This window comes from Lactuca saligna, chromosome 9 (assembly GCF_052625555.1).
Source record: "Lactuca saligna cultivar CGN05327 chromosome 9, ASM5262555v1, whole genome shotgun sequence".
In the NCBI taxonomy this organism is placed as follows: domain Eukaryota; kingdom Viridiplantae; phylum Streptophyta; class Magnoliopsida; order Asterales; family Asteraceae; genus Lactuca; species Lactuca saligna.
Window position 1 is genome coordinate 50,794,262 of NC_136425.1, and position 21,887 is coordinate 50,816,148.

At 39.9% G+C, this 21,887-nt stretch overlaps 2 protein-coding genes across 11 annotated transcripts; one reads left to right on the forward strand and one right to left on the reverse strand.

Moving 5' to 3' along the window:
* Nucleotides 1-13,793: 13,793 nt before the first annotated feature.
* Nucleotides 13,794-17,400, forward strand: LOC145015328 (uncharacterized). 10 transcript variants are annotated; one of them, XR_013665837.1, is made up of 8 exons: nt 13,794-14,397; nt 14,669-14,780; nt 14,898-15,005; nt 15,085-15,230; nt 15,718-15,789; nt 16,393-16,558; nt 16,666-16,684; nt 16,761-17,400. XR_013665837.1 is itself a non-coding variant. In XM_078973793.1 (5 exons), exons 2-5 carry the CDS (start codon nt 15,002-15,004, stop codon nt 16,438-16,440), a joined length of 270 nt encoding a protein of 89 aa, XP_078829919.1. In that variant the 5' UTR covers nt 13,794-14,780; nt 14,898-15,001; the 3' UTR covers nt 16,441-17,400. The 10 variants fall into 10 exon arrangements, 1 of the variants encoding a protein (XP_078829919.1); XR_013665835.1 differs by having other exon boundaries at nt 16,393-16,684; XR_013665836.1 differs by having other exon boundaries at nt 16,666-17,400.
* A 7-nt stretch (nt 17,401-17,407) lies between these two features.
* Nucleotides 17,408-21,245, reverse strand: LOC145015327 (uncharacterized). The gene is made up of 14 exons (XM_078973792.1): nt 20,791-21,245; nt 20,662-20,712; nt 20,385-20,576; nt 20,204-20,302; nt 20,059-20,114; nt 19,850-19,961; nt 19,477-19,656; nt 19,182-19,391; nt 18,912-19,097; nt 18,680-18,847; nt 18,360-18,596; nt 18,121-18,219; nt 17,695-18,032; nt 17,408-17,590 (listed from the first exon to the last, which is right to left on the reverse strand). The coding sequence occupies exons 1-14, from the start codon at nt 20,920-20,922 to the stop codon at nt 17,566-17,568; spliced, it is 2,085 nt and encodes a 694-aa protein (XP_078829918.1). The 5' UTR covers nt 20,923-21,245; the 3' UTR covers nt 17,408-17,565.
* Nucleotides 21,246-21,887: the final 642 nt, after the last annotated feature.

Here is a 21,887-nt window from a genome sequence, read left to right on the forward strand (position 1 = left end):
AACTCCAAATCATGAGTCGGGTAGTTCTTTTCATGCTCTTTCAGCTGTCGAGATGCATACGTGATCACCTTATCTCTTTGGGTCAAAACACAACCCAATCCAACACCAGACGCATCGCTATAAACAGCGAAGTCTTCAACTCCATCGGGTAGAGAAAGTATCGGTGCCTCGCATAGTTTCTTCTTTAGCTTCTCGAATGCTTCTTTATGCTTATCACTCCAAGCATAAGTAGCTCCTTTGTGGGTCAAAGCTGTTAATGGACTAGAGATCGAAGAAAAGCCTTGGATAAACCTTCGGTCCGGCTAATCCTAAAAAGCTTCGAATCTCCGTGGGACTTTTTGGTTGTTCCCACTTCATTACAGCTTCAATCTTTGCTGGATCAACCATTATACCTTCTTGGTTGACCACGTGACCCAAGAATTGGACTTCTCGAATCCAAAAATCACATTTGGAGAACTTCGCATACAACTTCTCCTTCTTCAAGACTTCCAAAACTTCTCGCAAGTGTCTGCCATGCTCCTCTTGGCTTTTGGAATAAATCAGAATGTCATCAATGAACACTATCACAGATTTATCAAGGAACGGATTACAAACCCTGTTCATTAAATCCATGAATGCTGCGGGAGCATTGGTTAGTCCAAACGACATAACCAAAAACTCATAGTGTCCATATCGGGTTCTGAATGCGGTCTTCTCTATATCCTGCTCTCTAACTTTTAGCTGATGATATCCTGACCTCAAGTCGATCTTTGAGAAATAACTTGAACCTTGTAGTTGATCGAATAGGTCATCAATCCTCGGCAACGGATATCTATTCTTTATTGTTGCCTTATTCAGCTCTCGGTAATCAATGCACATCCTCATGCTTCCATCTTTCTTCTTTACGAATAACACCGGAGCTCCCCAGGGTGATGAACTAGGTCTAATGAAACCTTTGTCCAATAACTCCTGAAGTTGCATCATTAGCTCCTTCATCTCCGTCGGTGCTAATCGATAAGGTGTTTTTGCAATTGGCGTTGTTCCGGGCAACAAGTCAACACGAAATTCTACTTGTCGATCGGGCGGTAATCCAGGAAGATCTTCGGGAAATACTTCCGGATAATCACACACAACAGGAATATTTTGCATCACCTTCTTTTCCTTCTTAGCATCGATCACGAATGCTAAATATGATGTACATCCCTTGGTCAAACACTTTCTGGCTTTCATTAGGGAAATGATTCCAGAATTTACTCTGCGTTTATCTCCATACACCATAAATGATTCCTTTCCAGGCGGATTTACTTTCACTATTTTCTTCTTGCATAAAATTTCGGCATCATTGGCACTAAGCCAATCCATTCCGAAAACGATGTCGAAACCATTAAGTTCTATAGGTAATAATTCCTCGTGGAACTTATTCCCATTCAAATCAATTAAAATGTTTTTCATATGATGGCTAACAGGTACAATCTTGCCACTAGCAACTTCGACTAATAAAGCATTATCTAGTCTCACAATAGGCAAAGCTAGTTTTCTACCAAATTCATCCGATATAAAGGAGTAGTTGGCTCCAGAATCAAATAAAATTTGGGCAGGCAATTTGTTAACGAGAAAGGTACCTGAAGCGACATCAGCTTCATCTTTAGCAGCTTCCAGTGTCATCTGGAATGCTCTCGCCTTTGGCTTTGGCAGAATGTTGGGTCTTGCTGCCTCCTTCTTCTTCGGACAATCCCTTGAGATGTGCCCCTCCTCACCACAACCATAACAAACATTCTTGGTGAAGGTGCATTCGTTGGCATAATGCCCTGGCTTTCCACATTTGTAGGATGTGGTTTCCCCGCCACACTTCCCATGATGCTTCTTCTTGCACTTTTCGCACCATTTCGCCTCTACCTTTCCTCCACTTCCTCTCGAACTAGACTTCGAGAATTTACTTTTCTTGCTGGACCCTGAAAATCCATCGATTTTCCTTTTCTCACCAACCTCTGACCTTTCTAGACCTTTTTCCCTGATCTGGGTCTCAACATTTCTAGCAGCCCAGATGGCGGCTTTCAATGTGGTTGCTTGCTTAACCATTGGACCATAGTCCGCTGGTAGTCCAAGGGCAAACTTGTTGACCTTAGAGAGTTCTGTAGGCACCAAATATGGGATAAACTTCATCTTTTCCGTGAAACTTGTAGCGTATTCAGTAACGCTCAATTTCCCTTTCTTCAAATTCTGAAACTCATTACTGATTTCCAGAAGGTCCTGCTCGGAGCAGTATTGCAGTTTTAGTTGTTCCAGAAAGTCTTCCCAAGACATTTTGCTTGCTTCTCCCTTGGGCATAGAGTCAGCTAACAGCTTCCACCAACTCAACACGCCAGATTTTAGCAGAGGGATCGCAAGAGCGGTCTTCTGCCTGTTGCTGCATTCGCAACTTTCAAACATAGTCTCCATTTCAGAGACCCAGTCCATAACTTGTACCGGCGTCGGGCTTCCGGATAGGCATGGTGGTTTGGATGCCATGAAATCCTTATACTTGCACCCACGACCATCATTTCCTCCATACTGGTTATTGCATCTAACCACTGGTTGTTTGTCTTGACCAATGATCCCACTAAAGTTTTCTCCTTCAGACTGCCCTCCATTCTCCTCGGGCTCTTCCGCTTGAATTGACGGTTCTTCACGATTCTGCCTAAGCAGGCGTCTTGTTTCTTCCATCTGACGATCCAACATCATTTGAATCATCATTTGTACACCAGCCATTGTTATCAGCTCAGGTGCAGTAGCTACGACAGGTACTTGTTCGATTATAGGCGGTTGATTCCTGTTTTCATTAGCATTTCCAACTCCGCTTCTTGTTCTCACCATTTTGATCTATACACCAAATAATTTCACCTTATTACTCCAAACGATTACATGCTAGTTCTAATATCGTATACATACGCTTAGAATCCTAAACACATAAACCTTCAGATCCGGTTGGCAACAAACCATAGATCCGAACAAATAATATCATATATGGCAACATATAACATTTAGCACATAAAAGCATTTTAGGCAACTTTCCTAAAATAAACTAGTGCTTGTGTCTAAGATCTAACAGACACACACCTCGCAATCTCCACTTAGAATGCTAAGTTTAAGTTTAGAAATCCTACAAATTCCTAGTTCGCTTAAACTAATGCTCTGATACCAACTGTGACATCCCCAAAATCTCGGCCAGAAAAGACCGATTTCATTTATGCTTTTTAAAATAATTTTCAGAGTAAATCCTTTTAATTTTAAAAGAGATGCGGAATTTGTTCCCAAAAACAAAACATGATAAAATAGATATTTATCAAAACATTTCATAAAGAAATATGATTTCATTTCACAATCAAAAGTCGGGATGTCATGTTCCGATACAGATCATAAAGCATAAACGATAGCATTACAAGTCATTCAACAAATATGTACATATACAGACTTGTAAACAAAACAACTTGATGTTCGCCCATCTTAAGCTCTTGCGCCACTTCCTGTAAAATAAATCAACTGAGTGGGTCAGGCTTGGGAGCCTGGTGAGCATATAGGGTTTTCAACCCACAATAATTATATTTAATTTCAACAATCAACAATAAACCCGATTACCCATTCCCGTTATCCTCACCTTACGTTCCTAAAAATAACGTCTATTATAAGGAACCTATTTCAGGATTTTTCATCGGGACGGACATTACTGCAGAGGGGCTTCCTCAACATTAAGTGTCCTAAAGGCAACTATGTGGGGGATAGAGTACACCGGTGAACACGTCGTTCACAACACCTACAGGTAATGAGCCTGCTAGTGTTCCACAGGACAGTCTAGAATAGTCCGTGGTCGTTATCCATACTCTGCTGAATGACTAGAATAACACCAATAACACCGAGGCCTCTCATCTGTTTATTACACACCAATTATCTACCCATGTTCTACCTAACATATTAGTAGATAAAAATATACGTTTTTATACATAGTTTAAAAACCTGTATAACATGCTTTAAGCAATACATATTCCACATAACAGATGAGGCATACACACATAACACGTATTTCATAGAGAATACATCATATCTATAAGATAGAAGAGAGTGAATATACACTCACACGTATAACAACCAAATATATACACCTAACACGTATTTTATATGAAATACTTCATAATATTGCGTTGGAATGAAAATAACTACACACTCACTTGATCAAAAGATGATCGGGCAGCACTACGGCTTGCAGAAGAGGTGTTTCTCCGTAGATCTGGAAGATCTTCACAAAACCGGGCTCCTCGCGGGCAGCGTTTCGGCTCGGGAATAACGCTCTTTGGGATCCTCGGGGCTTCGGATCTTGCTTCGGGGCTCGGGAATATTACCGGGGCTTTGGGGTATAAACGGCACGCAAAACGAGGCAAAACTTAGAGAGAGGGAAGAGTTTGAACAAGAGAAAATGGCTGAATTCGAGTTCTATTTATAGGCTGCTGGGTCTGGGATTACGCGGGGCGTACTCGGGTTACGCAGGGCGTACTTTGACGTCACTGCGTGCGTCGACTGGTGGCACTCGAGTATTGGTCAGACAAGTTGCATCCGACTGAGTACGCGGGGCGTACTCAAATTACGCGGGGCGTAATTGACTTGTCAAACTTCTAAATTGCGTAACTTTCGCATACAAGCTCCGTTTTCGACGTTCTTTATATCCACGCGAAGGTCAGACCATACTCTACAACTTTCATTTAGACTCCGTCGGCTAATTTTGACTTTTATTTTTATTATTTATTTTTAGAAGGCCGGGACAGAAAAACTTCGTTATAAATTCATAACTTCTTCGTCTGACGTCCGTTCTCGCCTAACTTTTCATTGCTTCGCTACTAACAACAAGATCTTCGATTCTCATTTAGATTGTTTCGGCTAAAAACCGCTCGATCTCAAATCGAGTATTCGGGCTGTATACTGCTAAGTCGAAACTTCATAAAATCATAACTTCCTCATACGAAGTCAGATTTGGGCGTTCCTTTTATGCACGCTCTCGGTTTAACGAAATCTACGACTTTCGTTTGGATCGCTAAGGCTAAATATCGCTCTATCTTAAATTCATATTTTACGTCACTCGGCGTCGTGTCGGTTCTGTCACGAAACTTCGACAGGTCATAACTTCTTCGTTATAACTCGGATTTTGGCATTCCTTATATCTCCGGAATCCTTGTTTCGACCACTACAACTTTATGCAAAGATGTCGGGCTTATCTCACACTTAAATTTTGACGCTTATTTTATTCTTAATTCATTAAATTATAAAAATTAAGAAAATACACACATAAATCACATAATTCAAATAATTCACAAATAATACATTCTTATTATTTCAAGTTGAGTTACAAGGTTAATCTAGACTATTACATTGCTGAAAATGGCAAGCCTAGAAACACGGGCGTTACACTCTTCCATAAGAATGGTACGTGTTCTGCCCATATGCGGTACCCAGATCCGACCCTGAAACGTCATAAGCCCCCGACCATCGGTGACGAACTCTGATACTTGTCCGACAACCCGTTCTCTCTTCTGGTTTTCTGGCCTAACAGCCTCGGCCTGAGCTCCTCGAATGGTGTCCAATACCGGAGTCATGACCGTCAACCTCATACAGATGTCACGCATCGGAACACTCTCCGACCTACAACTCAAGGCATCGGCCACTACGTTGGCTTTTCCCGGGTGGTACAGGATCTCGCAATCATAATCCTTTACCACATCCAGCCATCTCCTATGCCACATATTCAGGTTGGGCTGATCCATTAAATACTTCAGGCTCTTGTGATCCGTGTATATGGTACACCGGACCCCATATAAATAGTGACGCCAGATCTTGAGGGCGAACACCACTGCCCCCAACTCCAAATCATGGGTAGGATACCTCGCCTCATGAGGCTTCAGCTGCCTCGATGCATATGCTATCACATGACCCCTCTTCATAAGTACTGCTCCCAATCCTGATATCGACGCGTCACAATATACCACAAAATCCTCCATTCCTTCCAGAAGGGCTAACACCGAGGCTTCGCATAATCTCTGGCGAATTGTCTCGAAGGAGGCCTGCTGCTCTGGACCCCAAGCAAAAACTATACCCTTCCGGGTCAACTTGGTGAGTGGCACGAAGATCTTGGAGAAATCCCTGATGAATCTCCGATAATAGCCTGCCAGCCCTAGAAAACTCCTGATCTCCGTGGGCGACCTCGGCACTTCCCAACCCATCACCGCCTCAATTTTGGCGGGGTCGGCCAATATCCCTTTCTGGTTAACGAGATGTCCCAAGAACTGGACCTCTCGTAACCAGAAATCACATTTGGAGAACTTGGCATAAAGCCTCTCCGATCTCAAAACCCCTAGGATCTCCCTCAGATGCTCCTTATGCTGCTCTCTAGATCTCGAATACACCAAAATGTCATCGATGAAAACGATTACCAAGCGATCCAACATCGGTCTGCACACCCTGTTCATAAGGTCCATGAACATAGTTGGTGCGTTGGTGAGCCCAAAAGGCATCACCACGAACTCGTAATGCCCATAACGAGTCCTAAATGTTGTCTTCTGAATATCCTCATCTCGCACCCTCACCTGATGATATCCATATCTCAAGTCGATCTTGGAAAACCAAGATGCTCCCTACAACTGATCGAACAAATCGTCAATCCTCAGCAACGGGTAACGGTTCTTGACCGTTAATTTGTTCAACTCCCGGTAGTCAATGCACATCCGGTGTAAACCATCCTTTTTCTTGACAAAAAAGATAGGAGCTCCCCAAGGTGAACTACTCGATCGAATAAATCCCTTCCCTAACAGCTTCTGTAGCTACGAGGATAGCTCCTACATCTCTGGAGGCGCAAGGCGATAGGGCGCCTTAGCGATAGGCGCGGCCCCCGGAACCAAATCGATACTGAACTCCACCTGCCTCACAAGAGGTACGCCGGGCAACCCCTCTGGAAATACATCCGGAAACTCACGCACTATCGGTACCTCTCTCACAAACCTCGGTCTCTCTGACTCAACCCTTGCATCCATAACATATGCTATGAATCCCTTACATCCCTACTGAAGGCTCTGCCTCGCCCTGGCGGCTGAGCAAAATGCTGAACCGGAACGTGTACCCTCGTCGTACACCGTAAGGACTCCCCCACTAGGGTCTCACAATGTAACCAACTGTCGCTCGCAGTCGATGATCCCTCCAAATTTGCTCAACCAGTCCATGACCACGATGACACAGACATCCCCCATCGTAATAGGGACCAAATCTATCAGAAACTCAACCCCGAAAATCTCGAGTACACAACCACGTATCACCTCAGTGGCATACACCGCTCTCTCATCCGCTATGGAAACTCTCAGAAGTCGACTCATCGCCTCTCTACTAGTACTGATGTGTCGGCTAAAGGCCAACGATACAAAAGATCGACTCACACCCGAGTCAAATAACACTAAAGCAGGTACAGAATTCACAAGGAAGGTACCGGCCACGACATCGGGCGCTGCACGGACCTCCTCCGCAGTCAACTAAAAGGCTCTCCCATGTGCCTTCGGTGCTTCAACCTTCGCAGGCTGAACTTTCGCAGCTCTCACCGCAGAAGGGGCTGATCCTGGAGATGCTCCCTGCACTAACCCCCGCAACTGTGGACACTCTGCCTTTCGGTGTCCAGTCTGGTTGCAATGAAAATAGACTGAAAACCCCTTAGGCAATCCTTGGCCATGTGCCCCTCCTTGCCACACTTGTGGTGGCTCTTGCCGCACTTGCCACAAGTGCGACCCTTCTGGTTCCCAGATCTCAAATCAGCGGATTTGACCCGCTTGGCTGCCGGCTGAGACTGAGCTGGTCGCCGATCCTTTCCCTGAGACTGAGCCTCCTCCCTAGCTTGGGTCTCCAACTCTATCTCCCTCTTCTGGGCATTTGCCTGAAGCTCGACAAATGTACGGTACGTCGAGTTCTCCACGAACTCACGTATATCCCTCCTCAGAATGATCAAATATCGACTCATGCGTGCCTGCTCAGAGGACACGTGCTCTACGCAGAACATCGCCCGCTCATGAAACATCCTTGTAATCATCGTAACTGACTCAGTACCCTGCTTGAGGGTCAGAAACTCCTCGGCCAAATGCTCCCTCTCCACATGGGGAACGTACTCATCTCGAAACATAACGGTGAACCTCTCCCAGGTCACTGCAGCAAGCTCAGCAGGCGTAAAGTGCGCAGTCAAAAACTTCCACTAGTCCTTCGCTCCTAAGCGAAGCTGGTTCAGCGCGAATCGGACTCTCAAATGCTCTGTAGATGAGCAAGTAAAGAAACACCCCTCTATGTCAGAAATCCATCTCATCACTGCGATCGGGTCCTGGGTCCCGTCAAACTCCAGTGGTTTTGTGTTGCTGAACTCTCAGAACAACAACGCATCGCCACCCTGCGGCCTAGTCGCAGCTATAGCTGCAGTGGTCGCAGCAACAGCAACCTCAGAAAGAGCAGCATATCTCTCATCAAATGTCTCCATCAGAGTGGACTTGATAGATCCGAACATCTCTGGTATTTCATCAAATGTCTCCTCCTGGATGATCCTACGGATCTCATCATCACTCGAACTGCCGATCACTAGTGTGTGGCGCGTCCCAACCATGGTCTCCTTCTGAAATACAACATAAGAATATTAGAGACCCTTTTTGAGTATAAATACAATCGATAACTCCACCCTACTCGTTCCCTGGTGCCCAAAGGATTCTTACTTGGGCTGCGTACCAACCCGATATCTTCAGTAGTACGGGTCAATACTACCGTCCATACCGCGTTGGCATTCATCCCAAGTCCTCCTCCTTGAGCCTCAAATCCCAAGTACTCTACTCTTTCTATCATGTGCTACTCACTAACAAAACTCTCATAAGCACCTCACTGCTATCTAAATCACTCTTAAGCATTTCTAGCAGCAAAACCCCTAGACCAAGGCATCATGTATCACGCCACTCTAGTCCTAATAAGAATACCTAGTCTACTCTAGCATGCACATCGTAACTCATCATATAGCTACATAGCATATCTGATAATCACTTATTAGGAGGGTATTTTGGGAAATCATCGTTTGGGCGCTGGCTGATCGTACACACGACTCTGCTCTGTTTGTATCAAAACTCTTTTTACTCTTTTTCAAAAATATTATTTTTATTTTATATTTTTTTTATTAAAAGTTTCCTCAAATCCCCAGTTTGATTTCAGATACGCCCGAAGATATATCTGAATCCCTCAAACCAAGGCTCTGATATCAACTTGTAACACCGTAAAAATTTGAACAATTTTTCAGTTTTGAACCCATAAAATATCATTAGAAAATATAAAAAAATCGTTATAACAACATTGTATCAATACAAAACCCAAGATCAAAATATATATAAAAACTCCAGTGTGTGTGTGTACGGATCATGCCGGCGCCTTCCCGCGATCGTCGCTGGTACCTGAAACACATAACACTGTAAGCATAAATGCTTAGCGAGTTCCCCAAAATACCACTTTAACACACAATAGCCACTCGAGGCTGTAACTCTGTTGACCCTCAGGTCTATGTGTCTCAATAGGGCCCTCTAGCCCCAACTCTCTATGGGACCTCTGGCCCTAACTCTGTGGACCCGAAAGTCCTAACTCTATGAACCCGTAGGTCCTAACTCTGTAACTCTGAATTATACATAGCACATATCACAATAAATCAGAGCACATAAACAACATGCAATCACACTGGCATATAACTCTAAAATACTCTATCACATAACTTTGTTACCACACTAGGTAAAGTATAGTGAGAAGACTCACCTAAGGCATCTCGGTAAATCTCTGACTCGGTAGGAATATTGCCTAATCTTCGCCTATTCACATAAAATAAATACTCTTATAAATATAAGTATCAAGACTAGACTCAACCTGCCTTTGGCACCCTCAGGAGGGAAAAAGGCTATTTTATCCCCCCTCTCAACACAAGTACTCCATTGACCAAACCCTATAAGTCAACGGTCACACTTTGACCCTACTCGCCGAGTGCACTCTGGTGACTCGGCGAGTTCACACATGTTCTTTAACACTTTGTCCCACTTGGCACGCCGAGTCCCTCCCTATGCTTGACAAGTCATACTAGGCATGAATCGCGGGGCCACCACGACTCAACTCGCTGAGTCTCAAGAACAACTCGGCGAGTACCGCCTTGAACTCCAGTCCTCTAACTCCCTTCTGACTCACTGAGTCATCCCCAACTCAGCAAGTCTACTCACTGAGCAATTTACATGAAAACCTAACCCTACTCGCCGAGTCTCAGGAACAACTCGACGAGTTCATGCCATGCACAAACTCTACTGGCCTCCTAAGGTCAGATCTGTTTCCCTAAATCAAAGATCTGGCCTTCCCAAGCATGAATGCCACGTAAAGCTCGAAACTTGATGCTTGTATAACAACAACAAGGCATCAAAAGGAGATTTAGTCCCAAAAATGGCAACCTAAGTCCAATAACCCCAAACTTATCCATAAAGCTCCAAGGGTTAAGGTCTCTGGACCTCTTTGAGTCCAGATCCAAGGCACAAACTCGAAGAGGGACCATTTGCTCCACATAATCACTCTCCAAAGGGGGTTAGAAAACCCTAACTCTAATGATCAACACCAAAACTGAAGGAGGTTCGAACTATTACCTCAAAATGAAGTCTCTGAATCTCTGGAACTGCTAGAATCGCACCTCCCCTTTGCTCTTGTGCACCTCCTTCTTGCCAAACCAAAGGTACAAGGATCAAAAGTGACTTCTTCTTCTTTACAACAATTTGACTTCTTCTTCCTTACAACAAAAAAACAACGGTCTATATTTTCCGGATTGGTTTTCTGGCCGCTACCATACATGGCAATAAAGTTCAATTTGTGAGACTATTTCTTTATTTTCCTCATTTATTGCAAGAAATAATGATTTCGATTTCTTTATTTGTGTAATTAAATGACATTGTTCATCTTCGTTTACTAGATTATCTCAATCCAATTCAAACATGCTACTTTACTTTACAAAGCAATACCTTTCGACACCGATAACGTCGAGGAATCTTTCCAGTTGGTGTTGTTATTATTATTATTATTATTATTATTATTATTATTATTATTATTATTATTATTATTATTATTTTCTATGTTTTTTATTAATTAGGTTTTTTATTTAATATAACATAAAAAAATATATTGTGGAGTGGTGACCATTTCCTATATCTAGTGGGTTGGTGGTGGGTTAGTTGTGAAGCTAACATGGCGCACATGTGGCAACACTTTTTCGGTGGGGTGAGTATGACTGGGGATGAGCATTAGGACCGCTGAAACCGGAACAGAACCTGAACCGGAATTGGGAACAATGTTCAGTTACCGGTTTTCCATTTTTATGAAAACCGATCCCGATTCTAAAAACCGGAACCGGTTTGACAATTTTTCAGTTTTTTAAAATGTACATAACTCACTCATATGAAGTTAGAATTATCTGATTTTGTTCCAACATGTAATTTGGAGTTTGTAGTTAATTTTTGACTATACAAACATATGTTTTGGTTAGATATTGAATCAGATTCATGCCCCGAAAGAAAGAATATCGATGTTGTGTTTTTCTATTTCAACATTTTTTTTTTAATCTGTCCCATTTTTTTTAATGTACATAACTCATTCATATGACGTCGGAATTACATTATTATTTTTTTTCCAACATGTAATTTGGTGTTTTTACTTCAATGTTGCGTATTTTCTGTTTCAACATTTTTTTTGTGGAACCCATCCCGCTTTTAATATGCGCATAACTCACTCATATGAAGTCGGAATTATTTGATTTCTTTTCATCATGTAATTTAGTGTTTGTATTTTAATTTACAATGTAAAAAGTCATAATTTGGTTAAATATTGAATCATGTACAAGCTCCGAAAAATAACATATCATCTATAATATTTCAAACGATTTTAGTTTAAAAAATAACCGAAAGTTCAGAACCGGAACCGGAACCGGCACTAGAACCGGTGGTCCGGTTCCCGGTTCTTATAATATAGGAAAACCGGTTCCGAACTGATCCGATTCTAAAGCTCATTGGTGGTTGTCGAGGCCAACACAAATAATAACCCTAAATGTTACACACTAAAATAGTGTATAGTGGTAAAGGGATCGAATCCACGGAGATTGGTTCAATTTCTAACTCTATGAAAAATCTCTTTGTAAAAATACTTGTAAAATGACAATAAAAATAAAATGGGGGGTTTTGGTGTTTTGAAATACTTGAAACTAACTAGAATTAACTATGATTTAAATAGACAATTGCAACAAAAATAAGAATTTGATGTAAAATCAATAAGGGAAAGATGGTTGACTTAAAGTTTTCTCACTTTGACTTTTGATGAACATATCATTAGAATTCAATGGTGCAATACTTGTTTTAAATCTTCAATTTGGCTATAGTAATCCAAGGAGCTTGAGATTACCTAGACTTTTCTTAATTGTTGAAATGGCTAGAGAAGCTCATAACAATTTCCTTAGTCAAAGTCACTAATTCCAAATAGCATGTAATTAGTGAAAGTCAACTAGCATTAAGAACCAAAAAGTCACCAAATCCAAGAGGGGTCAAATGCTTTCACCACCATGTTGGAGGGAATGTTTTTATGATTGTGTGAAGCAAAAACAACACAAAAATCATTTGTTGCTTGCTAATTTGAGGATCCTTTACTTAATCAAGAAATTAGCCAACTAATCACCACAAACACATTTAAACTCATGAACTAAAACATACAAGTAATGATGAGATGTTAAAACACAAAACATTCCCATAAAGATTCAAGAACATGTTCATGGATTCTTCAACATTCAACAAAAGTTCAAAGGATTAACCAAAAGTCAACCAAGATTAGTTTAGCCAAGCATGGCTAAACACAAAGAAACAAAGTTAGAGAAAATTGTACCAAACATTAAGCAAGAATCAAGAGGTAAAAATATGATGTTCTTCAAGGGTTCTTGGCCTTCAAAAGTCTTCAAAACTCCAGAGAGAATCTCCCAAAAATCGGATGTTCAAGAGTATGCAAAAGATGGGAACCAACCTTCCTCAAATAGCTCAAAAGAAGAATTTCCGAAACTACCCCTGCAGGGCCTTGCGCGACCCGCGTGCTGCTGCGCGGGTGGTGCCTGACATGGGCTTCTTTGAGATTTTGGGCCTCTAAAGCATATCCCACTAACCCAGATCGAATCCAATCACCTCCTAGCCCATTTTCTTCAAGTTTTTCTTCATTTAAAGCCCAATTTGACCTCTCCAAATCCTCCAAAGCTCGTGAACTCGCCCGATTAATAATTTTCATACGCTTGAATGTTCCCCCGCATCTTGCAAATTTAAGTTTATTTCTCTCCAAGTCTTCAAATAATCATCAAGATCACTCCATGCATCATCTCCACTACCCATCAAGCCCAACGTCATTTTTGTCTACCAAATCTCATCGCCTCCTATACGTCCCGAACACTCCCGCTCCGCTAGACCCGAAAACCTGCAATTATGCTCACAAGATTCGAGAGTACCCGAAATAGTCATAAAATAACAAAAAGGAAAATATGCATGGAAATTATCTAAGTTATGAATGAAATATGCTAAAATAAACTATAAAAAGAAGTAAATAAAATGAAGCTATCACTCATCCTCACGGCATGGAATCAGAAAGATAATCTCACCCCTAGTGGGCCATTGAACAACCTGGTCCCAAATGGATGTTTTGGCCCATTCCCCTCCAATATAAATTGGGCCCAATTTCGAACAAGCAGCACGTCTCCCAACTTGGTGGTCTAATTAGCAGGAAAAGAAGGCGACATGAATTTGGGGAATATGAAATCGCTCCCTTCTTATCTCTGCCCGAGACACATCTTCCCCAACAGTCGAGTGATAACTCCCCTGCTCCTATGCAACCATTTCCGTCGGAGCTGGGCGACCCCGCCCCAACCCCATCTCTGGATCTTAATCGTAGTCTAAATGGGTCTAGACATGAAGCTGGCGAGCCTGACTGCTGTTCTTACTCCGTGGAAGCAGAAAAAACGGCTGAAATAGGGCAACAGCTGGGGTTTGAGATTGAATCAGGTAATGAGGTTCTGGTGGAAGTAATAGGCGAGGCAGGTGAGAATAACTTTCCTCAATGAATTGTTTGAGTCTTAATGTGAGGGGTATAGGTGAAACCCACAAAATCACCTGGGTGAGACGATTAAAGAACCAACATCATATCTCATATATCGGCCCACAGGAAACGCAACTACTAGATTCAGATGACATAGATGTGGCGGGTTGTTGGGGATTAACCACTGGTTTCGACTTCGCTACAATTCATGCTACTGGGAGGTCCGGGGGTATACTCAGCATATGGGATAACAACTTGTACAGGGTTGATCAAGTAATAAAGGCTAGGCATTTTGTTAATTTTATAACTAAAAGTAAAACATTTGATTTTGCATTTTCCTTCTAAAAAGAACTAGAAAACAACAGTTTAAACCAATTCTTTCAACTGTATTGTATTTCTTTACGATCCAATGTCAGATTTTACTTCAGTTATTAGATGATTGATTGCAACTTTGCTGATAATTAATATGTAATTATTGTAGTAAATTGTGGATTTTATTCCAAAATGATCAAATGTTCCTCTGATAATTGTAATGAATTAACAGGTTCTGATGTGCAGGGGAAGTTGGACGAAAGTTATTGATTTTACTCGACTGATGAATGCCATGATTTTACATTTCAGCTCATGCGTTCATTGTGGGAAATTTTTATTTCAAGGTACATGGTCATATATCATGAATCCTTTTTTTAATAAATGTTTTTGAACGTTGTTTTTATATGTTTTCTGTTACTTTCAATTTCTTTGTAATTTTTGTCTCAAATTTTATGTTGCAGGAATTTGGCAACTAATGAGTTGATATATCTCTGATGCGCTTTCTTGAGCAAGTCGCATGCAATTCAGTGCTACGAGCTTTCAAAGCACAATCTGATGCGCTTTCATGGGTATGATTTTCACCTTTCTACATATCTATACCCCAGACTTCATCTGTGCTTTGATGAATTTACTTAAATGCCCTCTCAGGCGAAAGAAAGATCAATAACCATGACCCAAATTCACTCTGTCCAACCGTTTCAGCATCTCAGAAAAGGCAAAAGACAAATATGCCCCTGTCTTTACCCACGCAATCATTTCCCGCCTTGGGAGGTGGAATCCAAACCCCTAAACCAGTAAGTAAATTTAGAATTCAAATATTAAAGGGATTTTTTTTCTCTCCATTATAGGTGAATTGGCTTAATGGGTAATGATGTTTGTCTGGATAAAGGTCTGTTTCTTGTCTAGAATGAATAAAGCAGTTGAATGAGGCTAAATGACTGTTTTACCCTTATATTAAGAAAATACAAGTTTCACAATATCAAATAACAATATTCATTCAATAGTTTTAATGTGAGAGGAGTTGGGAGGAAAAAATATAAGGGAAACAGGTAAAAGGTTAGTATCTTAATACATTAAGCCAAGTGTTTTAGGTCAAAAAAAAAAAAAACAACAACCATGTATAGTTGTCTAGATTATGTGGTTTACCTAGGCCAGTAAGTAAAAAAGAAACAGCCCCCAAGTAATGTTATTTTATAGGTTTTAATTAAAACAAAAGACCATTTTCATAGAAAAATTCACTTCCAATTACATGGAAAATCATCCAGCATTTGATCATTGCAGCTTATTCAAGAAGGCCAAATACTGGAGCAAGATTTAGGCACTGCATATGTTCCTGTTTATGTAATGCTTGGAGTAAGTGGTTTGTTATCTCTAATTCCACTCATCTGATTATTTGATGATTTTGAGTTCTAAGATGTCTATTTTGTTTGATTTCTTTTACATATACTGTAGTTAGTTTCTAAATTCCTTTAGATAATGAAATTGGGTTTGAACTGGTAGTTATGCTTTGAAAGTATATGCAAAAAACGACATCCTACTCTTATTATATGTTTGTGCTTTTGCTTGCAACAATATTTTTTCCTTAAAAGCATATAAAGTCAAATTTTTATCGTCAAACATAACATTTACATTTAACCTACACGGCTAAATGCATAAAAATTAATTACATTTCCATCTTAGTTTTTCCGGTAAACATATGAACATTGCTATTTCCGTGCATTAATATTTGAGTTTTTGACTGAGCAAACATGTGATATTGTACAATGTTATTTCCAAGGCAGAAAATTCAATAAATTTACCCAAGTTTCCAGGAAATCATATCTCATTGTACATTTCTACTTTCAGCAACCAAAATGCATGCAATTTTGACTGAAATTAGGAGTGTGTGTATTTTTAGGATGGAACCTGTACCATGAAATTTGTAGCTAACTTATCAACTATCACTTTCTTTCGCAGCAAAAGATCTTATCAGCAAAGTACTTTGTAATGTCAACCACATACTAGGCAAGATTGTCAAAATCACGATCCTGGGGTCCGGATTGTATTTAAGGTAGGATCGGGAGTGTGAGCGTAAGATCGCATATGGAACTTGCTTCATGACAGGTGTTCTTCAAAAAAAGAAGTAATTAGTCATTTACTTTATAACCAAAAAATGTCTCTTTCCATTTCCATTCAATATGTCAAAAAAAGATTACATGATATCTGTTTCTTTTCTTTGCTTCATGACAGGTGTTCTTCAAAAAAAGAAGTAATTATTTGTTTCAAGTTTCCAACTTTGATTCAATTTTTGTATAACAATTATGTTTTTTTTTTTTTAATTTCAGACTACTCATGGAGAGTAGTTCTGGATCAGCTCCAACAGCTACTTCTGCACCTTCAACTAGTAAAATGAGAAAAAAATGCTAGTGGGGCCAGAACTGATCCTGGTTGGAAGCATGGTTTATTTTAGATTTGCATGATTGGAAAGTCAAGTGTATGCTCTGGTGGGATTTTTAGATTCAAACACCACTTAGCTCGCACACGTAATAATGTCGTGCCTTGTGATAAAGTTCCCGAAAATGTTAGGCTCGAATTTCGTCGGTTATTGGAAGAGGATGATATGGTAACAAAGAAACAGAGGTGCATTTTCAACCAGTGAAGACGATGAGGTCTATGAAAGGCAAGCTAGAGGAAATAACTTGGAAAACAATGTGATAAAGAAAGGAAAGGTTCAAAGCACAATGAATTCTATTTTCAAGGAAGAACGAGAAAGAGTTTGCCAACAAATTGCAAGTTTTTTCTACACAAGTGCCATCCCTTTTAACAGTGTAAAAAATCCCGAGTTTCAAAAAATGATTGAAATGATTGGTGAATTTGGGAGAGGGGCCTTAATCCTCCTCCCTACCATGAAATACGGGTCACAATGTTGAAAAAGGTTGATTACACCAAATCATTAATGGGAGATTACAAAAAGAAGTGGAAGAAGAGCATGGGTAGAGAATTTTAATCCATTGAAATCATTCTCAAATAACCAACAGACCATAAATAGTGCTAAAACAGACAGTAGATACACAAAGGAAGAAAATTTTAATTATATAATTCCAATACCAGTTCCGGTTCCAATCGAAATTCTATAACCATCTTCCTTCATTACATTTGAAAGCTTCCTCGACTCCTGTCACAGAAACAAGAATTCAATTAACATAAGGATCATCTCAAAAGAAAGAAAATTTTAAAAAAAAAAAAAAAAAAACAGTAATGTAAACGTATTATACCAACCTGCCCCCCTGCTGCTGCTGTTTCCCATTGTAATTTGGAGTGGTTGTAGCTGTGGGCCTCCCGTTTTGTCTCATTTGATCGTTCTGTTTGGTGACAAGTCTTACACCAACACCATTAGCATTTCCTCCGTAACTGGAGGTGACAGCTGGCAGTGGGCCCTTCTTCAATCGGGTTCTTGCCATGGGCGTCACAGCAACAGAAGACAGCAGTGACAGATTCGAAGAGGTTGCTGAGTCAGCAACAGCAGCCGCACGCACTTTCGCATGAGCCACCATAGCCGCAATGATTTCCTGTGCACCCTCCCTCACCTGAATATAATCCCCTTCAATCACAAACAACTGAAACACAAAGAAAAAGAAAAATGTTTAATTCTAACTCATTTACACACACACACAGAGAGAGAGAGAGTATATAAATTTAACTCACTTCAGGATGACTTCCCAGAAAGGCAACCAGCTTTCCATGCCTGTTCTCATAATCAGACCAACGAAGAGGTGCAAGCATTTTTGTCAGTCTGCTCAACAGCTGTCAAAACAGTAAAAGTTACTAGCTTCATCCCATAAGAAACCAAGTATGTTGCTATTTATTAGCCTACAAACCGATAAGAAATAGAGCACATATTTTTATTAAAATAAAAAACTGAAATGAGGTTATGGGAAACCAACCGTAGAGCTGATTTGTATTCTTCCTCCAGGAGCAGGTGGAATTGTACGCACAACACAAGCCAACAATGTTTCTTCATCAAAAAGACCCTTTTTTGTTTCAGAAGCAGCAGTGGGGGCACTAGTGACATTATTTATTGACTGAATCACTTCAGATGCAATGTTAGCAGAACCAAGCTGTTCTGTAGGTGGACTTTGACCTTCAGTTCCATGATTAGACAAAAAACTTGCATTCTTTACCTGTTACTCAAAAGTCAAAACTTAACCTTAGTGAGACAAAACAGAGTAAAAAACAAAAACAAATTTGGTAAAGTAAAGCTAACCTGGTGTATATTGTCATTGTCAGAATCATTCAACCTTAAAGACTCATGAAACTGAGATGAGATTTGCTGCAAGCTCTGCTGTGATTGCTCATTTACAGACAATGAATTTTGATCATTTTGGGAGGAATACTGTTCATGAATTGGGATTTGTAAACTTTCTGAGATAGCCTGTGAAAAGCTTACCGAATAAGTATACAGTAAAATTCTTGTGAAATCACAAATTATAATTCACCTGTTGATTCTGCCACGTGGGGACAGAATGGAACTGGCCAACATGAGACTGAACAAGATGTGAATTCACATTTTGAGGATGGTGTAGAATATATGGATGCAGAGGTGCCAGCTGTCCAGGTGAAAAGAAAGCTGGCATTCCATGCATTGACTGAGGAGCAACTTGAACAGCAGGAACATTTTCATTCTGAAATGCAATAGATTATTATTATTTTATGTAAATGACTTTCTATATACATACTGATAAATAAAAGATACCAACATCTACTACCTGTGAAGAGACAACTTCTGCATCCCCATTTTGGACACCCCTAGAATCGCCAGAAGGGCTGCTTCCATTGTTATGGACAAATGGAGATACATCCTTTACATGAGTCGTGCGGGGCCCATTTGAGATAGTGCCATTTCTTTCTCTTGCCTCAGACAACTCAATTTCAAGTTGCTGTAATGTGTGCAGATGAATCCTCTCCATCTCAGCAAACTGACACATCATACTATATTATTATTGATGCCAAAATATGTATGTAATTTGTAATTATATTTATAGCTTAATTAAAATTAACGACCTGTCTCTGACAACCAACCCAAAGCTGGTTGTATTGTTCTGTGCGTTCTCTGAGTTCAGCTTGTAATGAGTGATTTGTGTTCGACTGCAAGGCATCCATCTCCTGAACTCGTGCAATCCAAGCCTGTGCCTCTCTTATTTGCTCATCTTTATAAATGAGAGTTTCTTGAGCAACTCTATGCTGAAAGATATGGTAAGGGTAAGCAATAAAGCTGTGTAAGTAAGTAAGTAAGTAAAGAAGCAAGGGTAAGCAGGCAAATACTATACAGATACACAAACAGTGAAAGCAGATACAAGAAGCCAAGAGTACGCGTGTGACTAAAGGAAAAGGGTGGAGATGTTCTTGTAAGTCATAAACATAAAGAGTAGAGTACCTGTTCCTGTAATTCCAACAACTGGCGCTCTTTTTCTTGGACATGTTCTTGTAAGTCATGGATTTTTTGAAGATGTTGTGCCCTTTCAGCTTCAGAATTATCACGCTCTCTCCTACAAAATAATATTTATCAACTTATGTTATATTCATCAAACATAAAACTGATAACTAAACTGACACTATTCACAAACACATGTTTTAAAGAAATACCGGAAAGTTGCCAGTTCTTTGTTTTGCTCTCGTAAGAGGTCCTCTTTAGCCCATGCCTGTACCAATAGAAAATAGCAATTAAATTAAACAATGACAGATATAAAAAGAAGGAAATGAAGGTTTACAGTTTACAGATTACACATACCGCTTCATGGTCCAATCTAATTGCATGAAGTTCTTTATCTTTATCATCCAAAGTCCTTTGTAATTCCATTATAGCTGTTTCCCTTTCATGTAATTGCTCCTTTATACAGTCATATTCCAGTAAGTTACAAGTAATTTCATAGCCAAAAATAAACTATAGAATCAAAGACATTCTTACTAACCTGAAGTCTAACGGTTGCAGAAATGTGCTCTTTGATCTGAGAATCAAAGCGTTCCTGCATCCCCATTACTTCTGATCTAGCTATAAGTCGAGCTTTGAGATTTACCTCTAAATGTTGAAGTTGTTCTCTTTGTTTCACAATATCATCAAGACGCAATTCATGATCGGAACCCCCATTCACAGATTCTCTACCCTGATGCACACAAATCACACTCCTTTAAGCCCAACTTGAATAAAAGAAAATGTAAAAACACAACTCAAACGAACAAGTAGCATACATCGTATACCAGTGTCTCGTCGCCTTGCCCTAGCTTCGAACGGTCCAACTCCTGATCATAAAAACAGATAGCATGTACTAAAACCCTAACATTGTGAGGGAGAACAACGAAAAACGAAAAGAAACTTACGTCGTTGCCGGAGTTTTGGACAGGATGGTCTGAAACAACACGCCATTCTTTCCGAGAAGACTGAGACTGAGAGGATGGCATAGTCAGAGAAACACCACGCGCTGCGACGGCGACGCTAGCGGCCGCGTCCATTGAAAATCGAACTTATACGCACCGTCTACCCCAATTAGCTCTTTTGTTCTGTTATCGGAAACCCTAACAGGGAGTGAATCAAAAAGAAAAACTATAAACTGGAACAATTTAACAGGACAAAAGATCGAGAACACGAAAACCCTAGTTAAGCGAGTCAATGAGAGTACGAATCGCGTCAGACTTGGACAAAATCTAAGCGATCAATGCAGTACACAATACCACTGTTGATTAGGGAAAAGAGTATTCTCGATTTCGCGATTGAATTCAAGGGTTTTAGACAGAACGAAAATCGATTGCGTTAAGATACTATATATTATTATATTATATTTTATAGCAAAAAAAAATCACAAAAAAATAAAACAGCATACAGATAGATAAACAGTCATATGGAGAGATGATTGGGCAAAATTTTGACGGAAAATTGAGCTCCCGCCATTTATATCTATATCAAGGATTTAGTTAGCCTTCTAACGCGCCTTTTGATGAGCGTGTATCCACTTGCTGATTTTTTTAACCATATTTTAGCTTTTTTTAAATGTAATTATTAAATATTAGTATATAATCCGGGAACCACGGTTATAATAAATAAATTTGCATAGTAAAAATTCATAAATTATTTATCAATTGTTTTAAATAAATGATTAATTATAAGATATATAAATATTTTAAAGTTATTATAACTTCAAATTTAAAATATAATTAGAAAAAGTAAATTTGAACTTTGAATGGTTGACTAATATATCTCTTTAACATGTGACATGATATTATTGAGGAATTGTATTAGAGTGACACATGTCAAATGAAGATTAAAACTATTCATTTATTAGAATAGAGATATCAAATCTCATATCACCTTGACCTTAAATAGATAGCTAACCATATTTCGTCCATCCTATATCGATAGCTATCAGTGTCATTCTCTTCCAATCACATGTTTGGTGTTGTATCTTTCAACTTTATTAGGA

Excerpts from the sequence above, each read along its gene's own strand:
- LOC145015328 (XM_078973793.1), top strand. Across the intron at positions 15,231-15,717 it reads GAATCCAAACCCCTAAACCA|CTTATTCAAGAAGGCCAAAT; the intron begins GTAAGTAAATTT and ends TGATCATTGCAG. Across the intron at positions 15,790-16,392 it reads CTGTTTATGTAATGCTTGGA|CAAAAGATCTTATCAGCAAA; the intron begins GTAAGTGGTTTG and ends TTTCTTTCGCAG.
- LOC145015327 (XM_078973792.1), bottom strand. The coding sequence starts at position 20,922 with ATGGACGCGGCCGCTAGCGTCGCCGTCGCAGCGCGTGGTGTTTCTCTG. Across the intron at positions 19,962-20,058 it reads AAAGAACTGGCAACTTTCCG|GAGAGAGCGTGATAATTCTG; the intron begins GTATTTCTTTAA and ends ATTATTTTGTAG. Across the intron at positions 18,848-18,911 it reads CCACGTGGCAGAATCAACAG|GCTATCTCAGAAAGTTTACA; the intron begins GTGAATTATAAT and ends AGCTTTTCACAG.